This window comes from Mya arenaria, chromosome 4 (assembly GCF_026914265.1).
Source record: "Mya arenaria isolate MELC-2E11 chromosome 4, ASM2691426v1".
Taxonomy (NCBI): Eukaryota; Metazoa; Mollusca; class Bivalvia; order Myida; family Myidae; genus Mya; species Mya arenaria.
Window position 1 is genome coordinate 40543657 of NC_069125.1, and position 17628 is coordinate 40561284.

At 34.9% G+C, this 17628-nt stretch overlaps 2 protein-coding genes across 2 annotated transcripts in view; one reads left to right on the plus strand and one right to left on the minus strand.

Annotated features, from left to right (window-relative positions):
- LOC128231320 (uncharacterized) overlaps positions 1-7905 on the plus strand; it is a 31276-nt gene extending 23371 nt beyond the window's left edge. The window contains exons 8-9 of the mRNA XM_052943978.1: positions 3053-3207; positions 3442-7905. Of these exons, the coding sequence (XP_052799938.1) occupies positions 3053-3207; positions 3442-4199 (913 nt within the window). The 3' untranslated portion in view covers positions 4200-7905. The remainder of the gene's footprint in view (positions 1-3052; positions 3208-3441) is intronic.
- A 931-nt stretch (positions 7906-8836) lies between these two features.
- Positions 8837-15867, minus strand: LOC128232054 (isocitrate dehydrogenase [NADP] cytoplasmic-like). Its single transcript, XM_052945390.1, has 11 exons — positions 15756-15867; positions 15628-15667; positions 14996-15102; positions 14509-14595; positions 14123-14283; positions 13550-13696; positions 12775-12842; positions 12081-12301; positions 11633-11773; positions 11116-11278; positions 8837-10694 (listed from the first exon to the last, which is right to left on the minus strand). Exons 1-11 carry the CDS (start codon positions 15769-15771, stop codon positions 10610-10612), a joined length of 1236 nt encoding a protein of 411 aa, XP_052801350.1. The 5' UTR covers positions 15772-15867; the 3' UTR covers positions 8837-10609.
- Between the last annotated feature and the right edge of the window lie 1761 nt (positions 15868-17628).

A 17628-nucleotide genomic window follows, 5' to 3' on the forward strand; every position in this document is an offset into this window, starting at 1 on the left:
TTGTTTTTGATCAGGTGCTTTTGAACAATTTGGTGTCGAGTTTTCAAACTTGGTCATGGTCAGTAGATGACCCCTGTTGATATTAGTTTCAATAGGTCCACAGTCAAGGTCATGGTAACCATTACTAGAACAATTATGGTTGCTATTGTTTCCCATTATTAACTTTTGAACAATAATTGGTGTAGAGTCTTCAAACTTTGAATGGACATTGGACCTGCTCAAAAGATGACCTAATTGATCAATAGGACAAGGTGATGGTGACTGTTACTAGAACGATTGTGGTCGCTATCCCATAAATAACTTTGAACAACAATTGGTTTAGAGTCTTCAAACTTTAAATGGACATTGGTCATTCTCAATAGATGACCTTATTGATAGGACAAGGTCATGGTGACCTTTACAATACAGATAAGTTAATAAATGGGATTTTTGAAAGTCTAATTACATGTATCATCAGCTCATGTTATATGGCAATTTATCTTTGAAACATAGCTGTTCAACACCAGTCATAAACCAAGAGTGAAACAGAATGAACAGTAGGACATGCACAAACATCGCCAGCACACAGACAGAATTTCAGAATAACTCTGGCTAACAGAACTTACTCCTTTGCATGAACCTATGGAAATGATAATACCAGTATACTACATTCAGCAGTGAGCAGTTATAGTGATGTTTTTAAAATGGTATGTTAAACATTAAAATGTCAGAGAGGAACAGTTCTAAATGCTTTTATATTTAATGCCTTTTGGCTTTCCCCCTTGATATATTGTATATTTAACTCTTTAACCCTCGATATATGGTATATTTGACTCTTTCACCCTCGATATATGGTATATTTGACTCTTTCACCCTCGATATATGGTATAATTGACTCTTTCACCCTCGATATATGGTATATTTGACTCGTTCACCCTCGATATATGGTATATTTGACTTTTTCACCCTCGATATATGGTATATTTGACTCTTTCACCCTCGATATATGGTATATTTGACTCTTTCACCCTCGATATATGGTATATTTGACTTTTTCACCCTCTATATCTGGTATATTTGACTTTTTACCCTCGATATATGGTATATTTGACTTTTTCACCCTCTATATCTGGTATATTTGACTCTTTCACCCTCGATATATGGTATATTTGACTCTTTCACCCTCGATATATGGTATATTTGACTCTTTCACCCTCGATATATGGTATATTTGACTCTTTCACCCTCGATATATGGTATATTTGACTCTTTCACCCTCGATATATGGTATATTTGACTTTTTCACCCTCTATATCTGGTATATTTGACTTTTTACCCTCGATATATGGTATATTTGACTTTTTCACCCTCTATATCTGGTATATTTGACTTTTTACCCTCGATAGATGGTATATTTGACTCTTTCACCCTCGATATATGGTATATTTGACTCTTTCACCCTCGATATATGGTATATTTGACTCTTTCACCCTCGATATATGGTATATTTGACTTTTTCACCCTCTATATCTGGTATATTTGACTTTTCACCCTCGATATATGGTATATTTGACTCTTTCACCCTCGATATATGGTATATTTGACTCTTTCACCCTCGATATATGGTATATTTGACTTTTTCACCCTCTATATCTGGTATATTTGACTCTTTCACCCTCGATATATGGTATATTTGACTTTTTACCCTCGATATATGGTATATTTGACTTTTTCACCCTCTATATCTGGTATATTTGACTCTTTCACCCTCGATATATGGTATATTTGACTTTTTCACCCTCTATATCTGGTATATTTGACTCTTTCACCCTCGATATATGGTATATTTGACTCTTTCACCCTCGATATATGGTATATTTGACTTTTTCACCCTCGATATATGGTATATTTGACTCTTTCACCCTCGATATATGGTATATTTGACTTTTTCACCCTCTATATCTGGTATATTTGACTCTTTCACCCTCGATATATGGTATATTTGACTCTTTCACCCTCGATATATGGTATATTTGACTCTTTCACCCTCGATATATGGTATATTTGACTTTTTCACCCTCGATATCTGGTATATTTGACTCTTTCACCCTCGATATATGGTATATTTGACTTTTTCACCCTCGATATATGGTATATTTGACTTTTTCACCCTCTATATCTGGTATATTTGACTTTTTACCCTCGATATATGGTATATTTGACTTTTTCACCCTCGATATATGGTATATTTGACTTTTTCACCCTCGATATATGGTATATTTGACTTTTTCACCCTCTATATCTGGTATATTTGACTTTTTACCCTCGATATATGGTATATTTGACTTTTTCACCCTCTATATCTGGTATATTTGACTTTTTACCCTCGATAGATGGTATATTTGACTCTTTCACCCACGATATATGGTATATTTGACTTTTTACCCTCTATATCTGGTATATTTGACTTTTTACCCTCGATAGATGGTATATTTGACTTTTTACCCTCGATAGATGGTATATTTGACTTTTTACCCTCTATATCTGGTATATTTGACTTTTTACCCTCGATAGATGGTATATTTGACTCTTTCACCCTCGATATATGGTATATTTGACTTTTTACCCTCTATATCTGGTATATTTGACTTTTTACCCTCGATAGATGGTATATTTGACTTTTTACCCTCGATATATGGTATATTTGACTTTTTCACCCTCTATATCTGGTATATTTGACTTTTTACCCTCGATATATGGTATATTTGACTCTTTCACCCTCAATATATGGTATATTTGACCCACCCTTGATATCTGGTATATTTGACTCAGAACTATCTTACATGTGTATCTGTATCATTCTGTTCACTGTTTTGGGCACTAGATAGTCCAATGTTGCAGCAAACAAAACTGCATCTGAACAATTATCCAGACTTTTGTCAAACTTTACTTATAAACTCAATAATAAACTCAATATAGGAGATCATTAACAACCGTAAGCATTTTGAGTTTAAGCATTCTGTCAAGAATCCATAACAATGTAACAGTATTTTGTGTACTTTTCCCCCTGCAGTAAGCGCTCTGAGATGGTTCGGGACAACGAGGGTTTCGAGAGCGTGGTAGAGGGGAATCTATTCCATGGGACAAACTTGAACGTTGTTGAGGCCATCTCCCGGAAGGGCTTTGACTGGCGGGTGTGTGGCAAACATGGCACTATGTATGGGCAGGGTAGGTGTTATTTATTCTATTTAGTTGTGTAATTTTGTAATCACTGTTTTGACAGGTTTCTTCCTTACACTGTACTAAGAATAGAGAGCTTCATTGTATGGATGTATATTGAACAACAAAAATCAGGATAAAGATCATCTTGAAAACATGTTAGATATCACAAGCTTTATTTGAAAAAAGGACCGTTATCGCCACAATTCAGTTGTTTCCTAATTTAAAAACATATGTTTTCAGGCTCTTACTTTGCTGTGAATGCTTCCTACTCTCACCGATACACAGATCTTCAAAGACCCCAGTCAATTCGCTCCTCCATGACGATGTACCAGCCAATGTTGTTTTCCATCCCATCACATTCAAACTCCTTGTACCTGAATATGAACCAAAATGCAGGCAGCCCTGCCACCAGTGCCCAAAATCTTGTATCATCTAGTCCTATCAACCTTTCAAGCAACCCGTTCCCCGCTCACAGTCAGCATATCCAGGGGCCGGGGAGCCAGCCTGGTCACACCCTGGGGGCGGGACCAGGATCTCTAGGCAATGTTCCTACCCCAACCAGTTTAGGGCTTGGATCCCTGCGTTCCCTACAGCCCATACCTGTTCAACCTGGTCAACCAGGACCCAGCAGTGGGATCACATACATGGCAAATAGAACATTAATGTCCTGCACTAAGAAACCTTTACCGGTTGTACCAAAGCCTTTACAGATAAGACAAATTTCTGGCCTAGCCTCCACAGCTCTGGCAACCAACATAGAAAGCAATCAGGAGCCAGAACGCAACTCGGCAAAAATGTTCTTTGCTAAGGTGCTGATTGGACGGTACACCGAGGGTTTGCCTAAACTACGTAAACCACCACCTCGGTTCCAAAACGATCCCTTTGGAAAGTGCTTTGACTCGTGTGTAGACAATGTCGATTCACCGAAGATATTCGTGATATTTGACTCGTCACAGGCCTACCCAGAATACCTCATTGAGTACACATATGGCAGTTAACAGACTCTCTGGAGTTGAAACTGTTTGATTAGAACAATTTGACATGGTTTGATGCTGGTACGAAGGCATGTTCATCTTCATCTCCATTTTTTGGCTTCTCATTTTTTTGAATAGCAAAATATTCAGTTAGGCCACTATTAAAAACTAGTTGTTGTTTCCGGACTGTCGCACAAAAATACTTGTGATCAAAATTTATTCAAGCCGTTCTAGCAGTCCAAATATTTGGGGGGTTTTCATTTTATATTACAGAATTAAGTGGTTTGGAAGTAAAACAAATAAAAGGCTTCCAATCTAATCACACCTAAAATAGAAGGGAAATGCCAAACTATTGTGGCCTCATTTAGTATCATAACCATATTCTGTAGGTTAGTGAGGAGATTCCTGTCTTTTGTCTGATTTTGAAAGTACATAATGACCGCGTTGTTACTTTGAAACGTGTTCGTTCTTTATTTATCTTTTTATACAAATGCAGTATTGTATATGTAACCTTCTGTTAATGGAACAATGTTTGATCTACATTCAATTTCTGTTACTGTTTTCTAGTTTGATTAAATGTGCAATACATTTGAAACTTACATCTGGGACGTCAACTTCCAGTATTTATGATAGTCTGCAGATAAAATATACATGGATGAACTGCATGTAGAATAAGCAATAGTTATTATACAAATGAGCTGTAATGCACCTGTCATAATAATTTTGCCCGCCCGTGGGGGGGGGGGGGGGGGGTGAGACAGTACCTTATCAATTCTACTTTCATTTTTGGATGCATGCTTATTTTTAGAAGTTTTCTGCTGTAATCATTTATATTCTACAGGTATAGTGAACGTTCTTTTGTGGATTTAGTATTATTAATACGACATATCGTGAGTTTCATGTGACGCCTCTCAGACTCGCAAAATAAATGGGTCTAATTCGCGAAAACAGATGACAAACATGAAAAACGCTCGGCCCCATGCATACTATGTCTGGGTATAGGTGAAAATAAATGGAGAATACAATCCCTGTATACCTTTGAATATTGTTCCTATTTCTGGGGCAATCTTCTCGCCCCATCCCACAATTTTCTCGACAGAAAAATTCGATTGGTCATCCATCATGCATGCGCTGTCTGCTACTAGAAAAAAAAACGAATAAAAATATCGCTGTCGTCTTTCGACTTTTCGCGGTTACTCCCCTTTTTTATTTTGTGGCGTCGAAATTCCCAGTTCCCGGGATGTAAAAACCGGCCAAAGTCTATTTCCCGGGACCCGGATTCAATAAGTTTGTCAAATTCCCGCCTTTCAAGAATGGTGTTCTGTCTAAAGCCCCGTGTATGCCCGCCGCCCCCTCGGGCGGCCAAAATAATGACAGGTGCATAATTATAGAGAAGCTGCGAATATTGGCTTGTTTGAAAAGAATGAATTATTATCATAGCATTGATATCGTATATGTCAACAGCAGCAGCATTGTCATGCAGAAACATTAACCGTTGCTGGAACCAGTAAAAATGTTTTAAATATTCAAATGAAAAATTGTCAATTGTTTTGACATATGCACATGTAGCGCAAGACCCATAACTCTGGCTTTGATTATTATTAGTTATACTCCTTGCTCATCAAAAAATAAATAGCAGACGAAACACTCTGAATACAGCTGTCATGGTGCTACAAATCCTGTTACTCAAATGAAACACAGAACCAGCATTATCACAAACCAAGCTGCCTCTAGAGCATATGACTCTTCTGTGTATATCAATGATGTATTGTCATTTTGGGAATATGTTTTAGTAATTTTTAAGCTTGTTTTGAAAAAAAAATCGGGTATTGTTATAGCCTTGGTTTATTATTTGGTACAGCAGTGTTGTTGTTGTGCTGAAATATTTACATAGGCCATTACTAGATATTAAGATATTAAGATATTTACATGGTGGTATGTGGTACACATGTTACTGTTGGTGAGAAGTTATACAGAAACATGCATGTGTAGCAATCCCACATGTTGCCAGAGACAATAACAAGGCCCATAACTCAAGGCAGTAATAATTGTGGAGTTATGTCCCCTGTTTTACTGTGCCAGAAGCATGTGTAGCAATCCCACATGTTGCCAGAGACAATAACAAGGCCCTTAATTCAAGGCAGTAAAAATTGTGGAGTTATGTCCCCTTTTTTACTGTGCCAGAAGCATGTGTAGCAATCCCACATGTTGCCAGAGACAAAAGCAAGGCACATTACTCAGGCAGTAATAATTGTTGAGTTATGTCCCCTGATTTACTGAGCCAGATGGACAAGTATTGGCATCTGGTTCTTTTAAACATATTTATTTTACAACGATTGTGAAACAAGATATTACAACATTATATTAATCACTCAAGTTGGCACGATGTTATGTATGAGTGTGGTGTTGTGTTGTTTGGGATACCGGAGGAAACCCACTTGTCCAGCTTGTTGACCACAAGCCAAACTCACATGCGCCCAGGCCAGGAATCGAACCCTGGTCGCCTTGGTGAGAAGCTTACCAGATAACCACTGGCATCCATTTGCAGTATGGAAATCTTTCTTGAGTTTAGTTTATGTTAATGGCATCATGAAGCATGGTAAACCTACAGGGAAATTTATTTGAAGTTTCAAATATTTTTTTTGTTTTTGTTGAAGTTTTTGAAATCATGTTATTTCTGTTAGTATTTAGCATAAGTTATTCCCCCATTGTTGTAGTTTGTGATACGTTTTTGTTGTTTAAAATAAATAATTTTGATAATTTACCCATTGTGCAAGATCTGTTTTGAACATTTTATGCAAATATTTTCTGTTTAAATTATATATTTGCAACATGTTCCACTTGTATTTATCTTTTATTTTAATTATTTGATGGGTCTTTTGGAAAGAGAAAACAGCATAAAGATACTTTATTATTTGAGTCGTGACACACAGATTTTGGCCTTCAGACATGCTTTGATTTTCATGTTTAATTATATATTGCAATTAAGTGACAGTCAGGATGCAATGTTGAAAATGATATCTTTAATATTGCAAGGTAATGTTTTCACAAGCATTACAGTGCAGTGCACATTTTGTCAGCTTATTTTAAAGTTGCCCATACAACGTCGCAATTAAAAATATTCATAATTTGATGCATTATTAACATATCATTGTTACAGTTGCCTTTTAATTTAAGGTTTATCATAACACAAAATTGTTGTAAAGTGAAAATGACGTGCAGATTTGATCATTCATTTTAAACAATTTGGGTTTTATAAATTTGGTTTCCACTGAAACATGATTAAGGTTATTGATATAAAGCAGTTATAGAATTCCTTTCAAAGAAATATTAAATAATATAAAAAAATCATTGTATGTTGATGAGGCCCCAAATTGTTTGTCACAGCTCATTTTCATTCATGTCTTTTCTGTATTTTTCTGACCTATTCTGTTTAAATACTACAATGAAGTTCTGTACAGGGGTGATTTTTCGAATATTTTTTATGCAAATATGCGAAAAATTTGTATGCAAACATCATTGCGAATTTACAATGATAAATGCTACAGGATATCCATGTACATGTACATGTATGAAGCATGTGCATTGTTATATTTACATGCAAGTACTAGTATTCCTTTTTATGTGAAATGAAGTTGTGCTCTTGTATGTTATACATTTAAGACATTTAAATTTATTTGTTATGTATGCATCATCATCTTAAACGTAAATATATGCTTAAGAACTGTAATTGTTGTTGTTGTTGTGAACAATGAACTATGGACATGCATGTTTGAAAGGTTTGAATAAGTTTTAGAGAAACAGCGAGTTGTTACAGATCGCGTTCAGTTCAATGGACGGTAATCAAGCGATGCCTTCTCACATGTCGGATGTTGATGGTCATAGTTATCCATTGGAATATGCAACCATGTGCTATTGACTGCCAAAATATAAATAATGGTCAAATAATTGGTATTCTAATTCCAAAAAAAAAACAATTCTCAAAACAAGTTTCTGTGTTATATCTTACTATTTTTGCAGTTTTGGAAAGGAGGAAAGATATATTAGGGTCGCCATTAAATTGGTTGGTGGGATGCAGGTTATATTTCAGGGTTCAGCTTATATTTCAATTTGGTCCAATTTTTAAAAAGGTTGGTATACCAGAACAAACTAACAGACTAACAAACATCTGGCTGGGTAATGAAATCCTCCGAAATATGCATATAAACATTTTGAGCAGGTTGTGTGAAAACGGCTAATATTAGAGAGCTGACAAGATCAATTGAACAAAGTCCATGACTCTGGATAGACAGAAGGTATCTCGTTGGAAAACAACCTCTTGATATCATGTCATTGAATATTGTGACCAAGTTTGATAAAAAATGAACAGAAGTATACTTCAGGTAGAGTGGAAATCGCACACCAAGGGCTATTCATACAGGCATTTCAAATACTTTATTTTTATAAAATTGGTTCAGATGCAGTGTGGAGCTTGATATTTTTTTTTCAGGTTTCCTCAAAATATAAATTAACTCTTGACCCAAAATGTAATATACCTTAGTAGTTTGACATTCTTGTAAACCTTCCACAAACTTGAAGGACTTACTGAGCTTTTTGACCATATTGATGAGTCAGAGCCTTTCCACTTGTTCCAAATATGTAGATATACAAACTGCAACACATTTATTTAAATGCCAAATTTTATTCAAAACCATATTCAATACAGGATACGCTGGTAATAATTATGCTGTCATACACATTGTTATATTCATAGCAAAACTTCTCACACTGGGATTGCCCTCAAAGGTTTAGGAACTTGAAATTTAATACCTTTAACTTGTATGATAATGCATGCAACCGGTAGTAATTCTTTTTAATGAGACTGAATGGTAAATTTTTGTGGTTATTCTGAAGCATGATTTGGCTGACATCATTGTTTTTTATCTGAATCAAGTATTTAAAAGAAAAAGCTGACAATCTTATTTCCAGTTAAAAAATGAAACAAACCTATCTGAACCCTTCTCATTCCTTAGAGGTTGACAATGATAAATCGAATGTATGCATAGCATTAATGCTCTGTTGGATGAGAATGATCTGAATATGAATAAAATATATGACACATTTTGTATTTCTGAAATATAAAGCTAATTATTCCACCTTAACAAACATGCACACTTTTCTTTAAAAGAATTGAACTGATCTCTTATTTAAAAAAAACATTTAATTCTGCATGTATAACTAAACTGTTTACTTTTACCATACACCACGTACATGGATTCATTTTGTAGATACAAACACTCTATGTAAACATACTCCCTCTTTATCTTATCATTTGAACACTGGATTACATGTTATGTTTATGAAGAATGCGTTGTACAGCGAGATCACTTGTCATGTAAGTCGAAGCATGAGCAAACATCTGGTAAAACATTGAAAATGCCACAGTGAACCTATTAAAAGGTATTCAAAACACAAATATGTGAATTTAAAATGCCTGAGGCTGATGACACCATATTATTTGTTTACAATCGAAAGGTGTTTATGCGCATACCAAAAAATGTTAAGATTTTATCGAAAATAGAACACAGATTTTTTGCCTTGATAAAAATAGCTTAGTTGTAGGTCAGATTTCTTTGTTTATAAGAATTAAGATACAAAATGTACAGATTAAAAAGGACAAACAGACAAGAATAAAATATAGGAAACAGGGTAAACAATTATTTAAACGGAAAACATGGTCTATTCTACCTGAACAAGAAGTGCTAAAAAGTGCTAAAATAATCACAGTCATGACTTCAATAACTATAAAAGATAAAATTGAAAGTATAAAAGTAATGAATCAACAGTGATGCATGTGCATGTCAAGGAATTAAGCAAAAAAGGCCAAAGTGGCATTAAATAAAGAAGCAGATGGGACCTTTCAACTTTCATCTCTCGATGTGTAAATCCAAAAACAACATCAAAATTTATAAGGACATAGTTTAGAAAAAGGTACATGAAAAATTTAACAATAAGGAAAAACTGACTTGTAAATTGCAATATGCTTAAATATCACACACAATAATTTATGAACAAAGACTGAAGTGAAACCATTGTGTAGTACAACAATGTATCAAAAGTCATGTTTTAAATACTGAATAAGTATATAATTATATTTTTATATAAATTTGTATCACGTAAAAACAGATTTTCGCATTAACAAACAGATATGGATTACAAATGCATAACTGAATGCTTACAAACTTAAAGAAAACAGACAGACAGACAAACATTTAAAGCATCACAACTGGTCAAGGGTATGCCAAAATCACAATGGTGTGGAATAAAGCTTTCTATTATATATTTTTGATTGGAGGTTAGTAAAACGCAGGAAGATTTTGTTAAACGTCTAAGGGCCTTTTATCTGGTAGGCAGGTGGTCCCGATTTGTACTGATTATAGACGGGCAGTATTTAGTCAACTCTGTCCCATCTTCTTAACAAGGTTCTCGGCTAGTTTGTCCAGAAACTCAAACGTGTTCAAGTAGTCAGGCCGAGTCACACTGAAATCACACACGGAACAGCATTGATCATAGAGCAAACTGTTTTGTACAGAGTGATACTGCTTCATATTTCTTCTTTTTTTAAAATCCCTCATTCTAAATATGTTCCTACACATGTATATCAATAAATCTGTTTGCTGATATGCTTGCATGAATACAATCAAAGAAACAAAATATCCTTCAAATTTATTCATATATTTTTTTCATACCAGTATTATTTTCTCAAAATGATGTAAGCTGCGCATTAACCACATAAAAATTGATTCAGACTCTGCAATAATCAAGAGTACCGCTGTTGTGATATATCTGATATTGAGATGCGTTTTTTAAGGAAGTGCCGCATTATGTCTTAATTCATATGAATAATCTTAATTGATTGATAAAAAATGAAGTATACATATCAATAATTCTCAGCACTTACCTGGCCATGCCCTTGATACAGATTGCAAGGTCCTTGGTCATCCCTCCCGCCTCGATTGTCTCAATACACACGGCCTCCAGGCTGTCAGCAAACTGTCCTAGCTCCTTGTTGTTATCCAGTTTGGCACGGTGGGCCAGGCCGCGAGTCCACGCAAAGATGGAAGCTGAATAGTTTATTAACAAGACTTTAACTTTGTGTTTCATGAACTACATCAAAGCTGTCATGCACATGTACTGGACACCAACGACAAGTCAAAATACAAGTACTGATCAAAAGTTGAAATATTATTCAACATGTCTCATCACAAAAATATCTATTTTCAATTAGATCACTGAAGCAAGACTAAGTATATGGTTCAAAGCCTCCTTCTCATAATTCAGTCATAAATATATAACTGCAACTTACTTCTTTTGACGGTTCGACAGTCTCCCGATATCAAACTCCAACAAATTGTACAATCATTGATATTCATATACAAAGTAATATACAAAGTAACTGTATAGACTGTCGGGTGTACCTATTGGATTGGTGGATGTCTCCTTTCCCTGCTGGTGCATGCGGTAGTGTCGGGTCACAGTTCCATGGGCCGCCTCTGACTCTATTGTCTTACCATCAGGGCAGATAAGCACGCTTGTCATCATGCCCAGAGAGCCAAATCCTGAAGGAGTAATGTTACTTTACTTCATTTTATTAATGCTAAACAGCAAATGATGGTTCAGAGAATTATGTAATTCCTAAATTGAAGAATAGCGATTGACAAAATATCTCAGCTAAATTTATGAAATAAAGATGTACTTTTCCTCTATATTCATCTTTCAAATGTAAATAGTATTCTCTAAACAATAGCCATGACATCATTTGTTAACCCAATAACCTATAATTGAATTTCAATATGAGGCATTCAGTTTCATTTAAAGAGTTAATTGAGCTAATAAAACGGTGCTTTGAACCATCAACAAACATACCTTGAGCTACGGAATCAGACTGCACGTCTCCATCATAGTTCTTGCAAGCCCAAACAAATCCACCCTCAGACTTCATTGCATATGCCACCATGTCATCAATCAGACGATGCTCGTACCAGATGTTCTGCGCCTCAAACTTCGTCTTGTAATCGCGGACATAAATCTCCTCGAACAGGTCTTTAAATCGACCATCATACTTCTTCAGAATGGTGTTTTTCGTGCTGAAAACATGTTCATTGTAAGTAATTATTGTTCATATACAGCTCGCAAAATAGGGTACAGTTTGAATACATTGACAGATTTATGTTTTATGTTTCGAATGTAAGTCTAGACTGAGTTCTGACAGAACGCAACATACATTAAAGAATGATTCCTATACTGCCTACACAATGCAATTACCGGTACAATTAGATTTTTTTTTGCTTAAGTGCTTCGTAATTCTTATCTGCCTTGTTAATAAATGCATTTATTACATGCTTACTAGCTTTTAGGTGGTTTATAGAAATTTATCAGTGTGAAATTATTGATATCCCACTATGTTAACTAAAGGAATAACATTTGACTCATTTGGCTGTATATATCAAGCATTAGTGTGCGCTCTTGGGCAAAAACTCAATGAAGTAATTTCTGAACGCATGTTACGTCAACAATTGATTTGGCAAGCTTTGAAGATCAAAAACTTTTCGATACATACCTTAGGTACAAAGGCCAGCCTTTCCCCAAAGCATACTCGAATGAACAAACAGCAAACTCTTTGATACTCTGCAATACCAATAAATATGGAATTAACAAAATTGCCAATGTATTTTGAATAATGATATTAAAGTAGAAATCCCTTTATTAAAAGTTGTTAATTGTATAAAAATGTTACATGAACTTTATGAAGATGCATTTATCACATGAGTTTTATTGATATTCCTTGTTGGATTTTATACAGACATTAAGTATTTTCTTGAATTAAACTAAACTCCAAATTGACGTCTTTTCAGAGACTAATATAGTGTCAAACTTTTTACCAAAATTGAATAAAATCTTCATTTTTGGTGACAAATGAATCATGTGATTAAAGAATTTAACATTTGTTGCCATTAAAAATAAGGTTTTATGAAACTTATAATGGAAAACTATAGCTACCGAAAGCTTCGGCTCAATAAATGTCCTAAAATTGTCACATAAATATTTGTATTAAATAGCAACACATGGTAGATCCTATATGTATAAATGTAACAAAGTGATATGCATTTTTTTATTTATAGAAATCCAAAGAAGTGCATATACATTAGTACATGTAATAGCAATCAATTATTGATAGAAATACAAAGAAGTGCATATTCATTTGTACATTTAAAAGCAAACAGTTAGAAAGGTTTGCTTAGTATAGAGAATGAATCATTTCACCAAATATATCAATTATGTTGAAAAATCAAATTAAAATTAAGAATAAAATATCTATTATACATATACATTACCTCATCAGTGTTGTACATAGCGAGGGCTACGCCCCCTTCTCCCTCATACTGGAACACGGTGTATTCCATTGGCTCACCACCATTGTCTGGAGTGAACTTGATCTCCAGTTTACCCGCTCCAGGAACTACAAAGTCTGTTGCCTTGTACTGAAATAGCGACTCAATAAAATGAATCTTCAAGAACTGACATGTGTTTAGAAGAGAATTTCTTTTCATTTTTGAAGTTCATATCTGCAAAGTACAGAAATGATAATAGTAAGGAAAAATTAAGATACTGATTTTGTTCTTTAAGTTGAAACAATATGCTTGACCATATCAGGTATGTAATATATGAAATCCAAGACGATCTGAGCAAGCAACAGAATGCTTACTCTGACAATGGATAAAAACCCACTTCACACCAGAACACATTAGAATCACTACATTAACTTGGACTTCGTATGCATGACAACCGATGATATAAATGCTCTTTAATAGTCCAGCCAAAAACTAGTCAGGGGATGGTGTGTTTTTTTTATTTTTTACAGATAATCATCTCCAGTACATAGTACACATTAATATAACTACACTCACCTGATCCCCATATGCGTGACGACCAATAATGATACTCTTCGTCCAGCCTGGAACCAATTTGGGGATGTTTTTACAGATGATGGCCTCACGGAACACGGTTCCTCGCAGAATATTCCTGATTGTTCCATTGGGAGACTTCCACATCTTCTTAAGACTGAACTCTGAAGCAATCAATTAAAATATTTAGTGTAAGTGTATTATTTAAAAAAAACAAAAAACAAGCATGCTCTTACTAATATGAGTTTTATTTAAAAACAATCTACAGTCTAGAATTTGAGATTTGTGTCTGAATTAAACTGCAATTTGCTTGCCTGATCATTGTTCAAACATTTTTTTTCTTGCTTGTTATTTCTCTGTTGAAGATAATGCAAATGAATTGTAATTACCTTCAACTCTCTTTTCATCAGGAGTGATTGTGGCACACTTAATCCCAACATTATACTTCTTGATGGCATTTGCTGCATCAATAGTAACTGAAATTAATAAATTTCAACAATATAGGGATACATGTACAATATAATTTACCCCCAAATCTGCAAAGACTAGATTACAAGAAGTTTGGGAGAAGAAGTCTTCTGAATCTCGCTAGCAAAGTTACTTTATACAAAACTTAAGTCATTCTAAAATGAAGTTTTTTAATGATGTTGAGCCTGGACGGCGTTTTAGAATGACTATACAAAACTTTAGCAAAATCATTGTTAAGTTGCCTACCTTTTTATCACTAATTTAGTTTTCATTCTGTTGAGAGATATTTAATTGCATCATTTCTTAACTTGTCCACTTGTCAATCACTCAGTAAACACTAAGTAACAGTACTAGCCAGTAAGGGGAATAACTTGTATGCAAATAATAAGAAATAACAAAGTTGTTTACCTTGGTCATCTGTCGCGTCTCGGTTCTCAATGCCAAGGTCATAGGTGTGCAACTCAAGTTCAACAAAAGGCAGGATCAGCTTCTGCTTAATCAAGTCCCAAATCACCCTGTAGAAGAATAAAAAGAGTGTATAAGAAAACAGTAACCTCATTCATTGGAACTGGGAGTATAATTTGTTATTGGGCCCAGATTCAGCAAATTCACAAGTAGATGCCAACAATTGTCTTTTTTTTTCAATCGGGGAGCACAACTGGACAATTACACCAAAGGTAGAGTTAGTGGCCTTGCTATATTTTCTAAATGATGTTTGTTTTTTTAAAAACTCAAGTTTAGACACACACAAAATGATCCAGATTTCTTTGAGTCTCGTCCTCAATAATATATTAAACTCTCATCATGGTGTGGAATATTTGAGTCATTTTTGTTAAAGTAGGTCAATCACCTGTTTTTCAGGTCACAAAGTAGACCGAGTAAGTACTACAGTGCTTATACCATAGTTTCCCTAAAATCCCTAGTCTGCAGTTACTTTCCCGCTTTAAGATAACAATATCGAACATTAGGAACCCTCAAGGCAGCGGAAAATTACCCGTTTATCTTTCAAATTTGAGATTTTGTCAAATGAGCTTACATACCTGGTCATTTCATCTCCCTGCATTTCCACAACGGGACCACCTGCAAGAAAAGAAAAATGGTCATTGTCTACACATGAAACAGTTCTTCAAATGTAGCACAATATAAAAATTATCAGTAGCGGATTTACCGTTTATTTTGCCCATTTTGAGACGTGCTTAATTTTCTAAACCAGCTGTAACGCATACAAACGTGAAAGGAGGACACCGATAACCTTTGACTCGTGATTTTTATTGGTCGAGATTGCCAACATCGATAAAAATAGAATTCATGAAGCAACACGTCATCAGTCGGAAAATCCCGAAAGTCTAAGGGGCAGACAACAGTTTTCATTATATGCCGTGTGGGTTATAATTATAATCTACGGTATCTAAAAAAGATACATCGTCGGATACCACTGACCCATTCTTGCATAACGGATCTGCGTTTTTACCGGACCATGAAAATGCTGTCTTACTCACCCCGGGTAAGACGATTCACGTGCATCTTCGCTCATCTTCAGAATATTTTCCAAGCTAATTATACTAATTTAAAAAATACGGAACGATTTAGAAGAGCAGAGTCAGAACAATGTGCATCAACAAAAATACTATTGCAACATTAAATAAAAACACCAAAACGGCGACGTCGATCGGGAACTATTTGACGTTTGCATCAAATTACTGGCGGTTATGGCGCTGGCGTCAATAATCAACTTTGCACGCACAATTCGATGGAATATCTAAAATAAACTTACGCCGTTTAAATTGCACTTAAGGAAAAAAATCGTACACATGTATCCGGGGCGAATGAAAAAAAAATCGACTCCGGAAACGCTGCGTGGCTGGTAACAGTGTGTGTATACCACGTGATAAATTACGTCATATATGCTACGTCGGAAGGCAAACATTTGCTTAAAATGAAGACTTAAATCAAAGATAACATTTCATTTACAACACTATTTTAAATGAAACAAAGGGCAGTCTATGCCGCTTAAAGAGCCCCGCATTTGTATTATTTCCGAAATTTGATGAGGCCATTAGTTTCATCAAACACTTCGACAAACCTGTTTTCAAAATAATGTGTTGACAGTGCTCCGTCAGACAGCCGTATTGTGAAAAAGTTTGTCGAAGTGTTTTAAGAAACTAAACTCGCAATCAAATTCTGGTAAAAGACCGAAGGTGGGGCTCCGTAAGCGGCGTTGACTGCGCTATGTTTCATTTAAAATGGTGAAGAAATAGTGAAGTTATCTTTGTTTAAAGTATTTTTTCAAATAAAAATATTGCCTTCCGACGTAGCATTTATGACACAATTTATCACGTGGTATACACACACTGGGTAATGGTCGGTGTTTTCCATCTGCCCCGCATACATGTGAAAAAGCGTTACGGCGGGGTCAAGCCATAATGCAGCCAATGGGCGCGGGCAGACCTTGATAAACTCAAATAAACAAAGCAACAGATGGTACAACAAATATTGTGTAAATGCGCCATTTGACGTTTCGCTAGCAAATGCCGAGTATATGGGTGGTCTTTGTAAGTAAACCAATTTAACAGAAATGAGTTAAATATACATCATTAAATATAAACTGATATACGTTATTTATTATTTCAATACTTATTTATACGATACATGTAAGCCCCGAGAGATTTTTTCATCCCAATTTCTTTCGTAATTGCGCCATGTGTACTACGCCTTTCATATAATAAAGTTTTCTTTGTTATGTATCATATTTTTCAGTACGTTTTATTTTCATATTCATTACTTCATCTGTTTATAAATATAATGTCAATTTGTGGCATTACCTTTGTATATCTGTATTTTTGGCAAAAAAATGTTTCGATATGTGACATATTAATATACCATGCAGGTAAATCAACAGGTATCTAACTATAGTTGTATAACACTAATCTGTTGTGATATTTGTGTTACTATACGTGTTGTTTTATAATATAAAACTCTTGAAATATAATGTTTGTTATCATACTTTGTTAATACTGTTGTATAAATATTATTACATGCTC

Excerpts from the sequence above, each read along its gene's own strand:
- LOC128232054 (XM_052945390.1), bottom strand. Across the intron at positions 14,284-14,508 it reads TGATGAAAAGAGAGTTGAAG|AGTTCAGTCTTAAGAAGATG; the intron begins GTAATTACAATT and ends TGATTGCTTCAG. Across the intron at positions 10,695-11,115 it reads TGTATCAAGGGCATGGCCAG|TGTGACTCGGCCTGACTACT; the intron begins GTAAGTGCTGAG and ends GTGTGATTTCAG.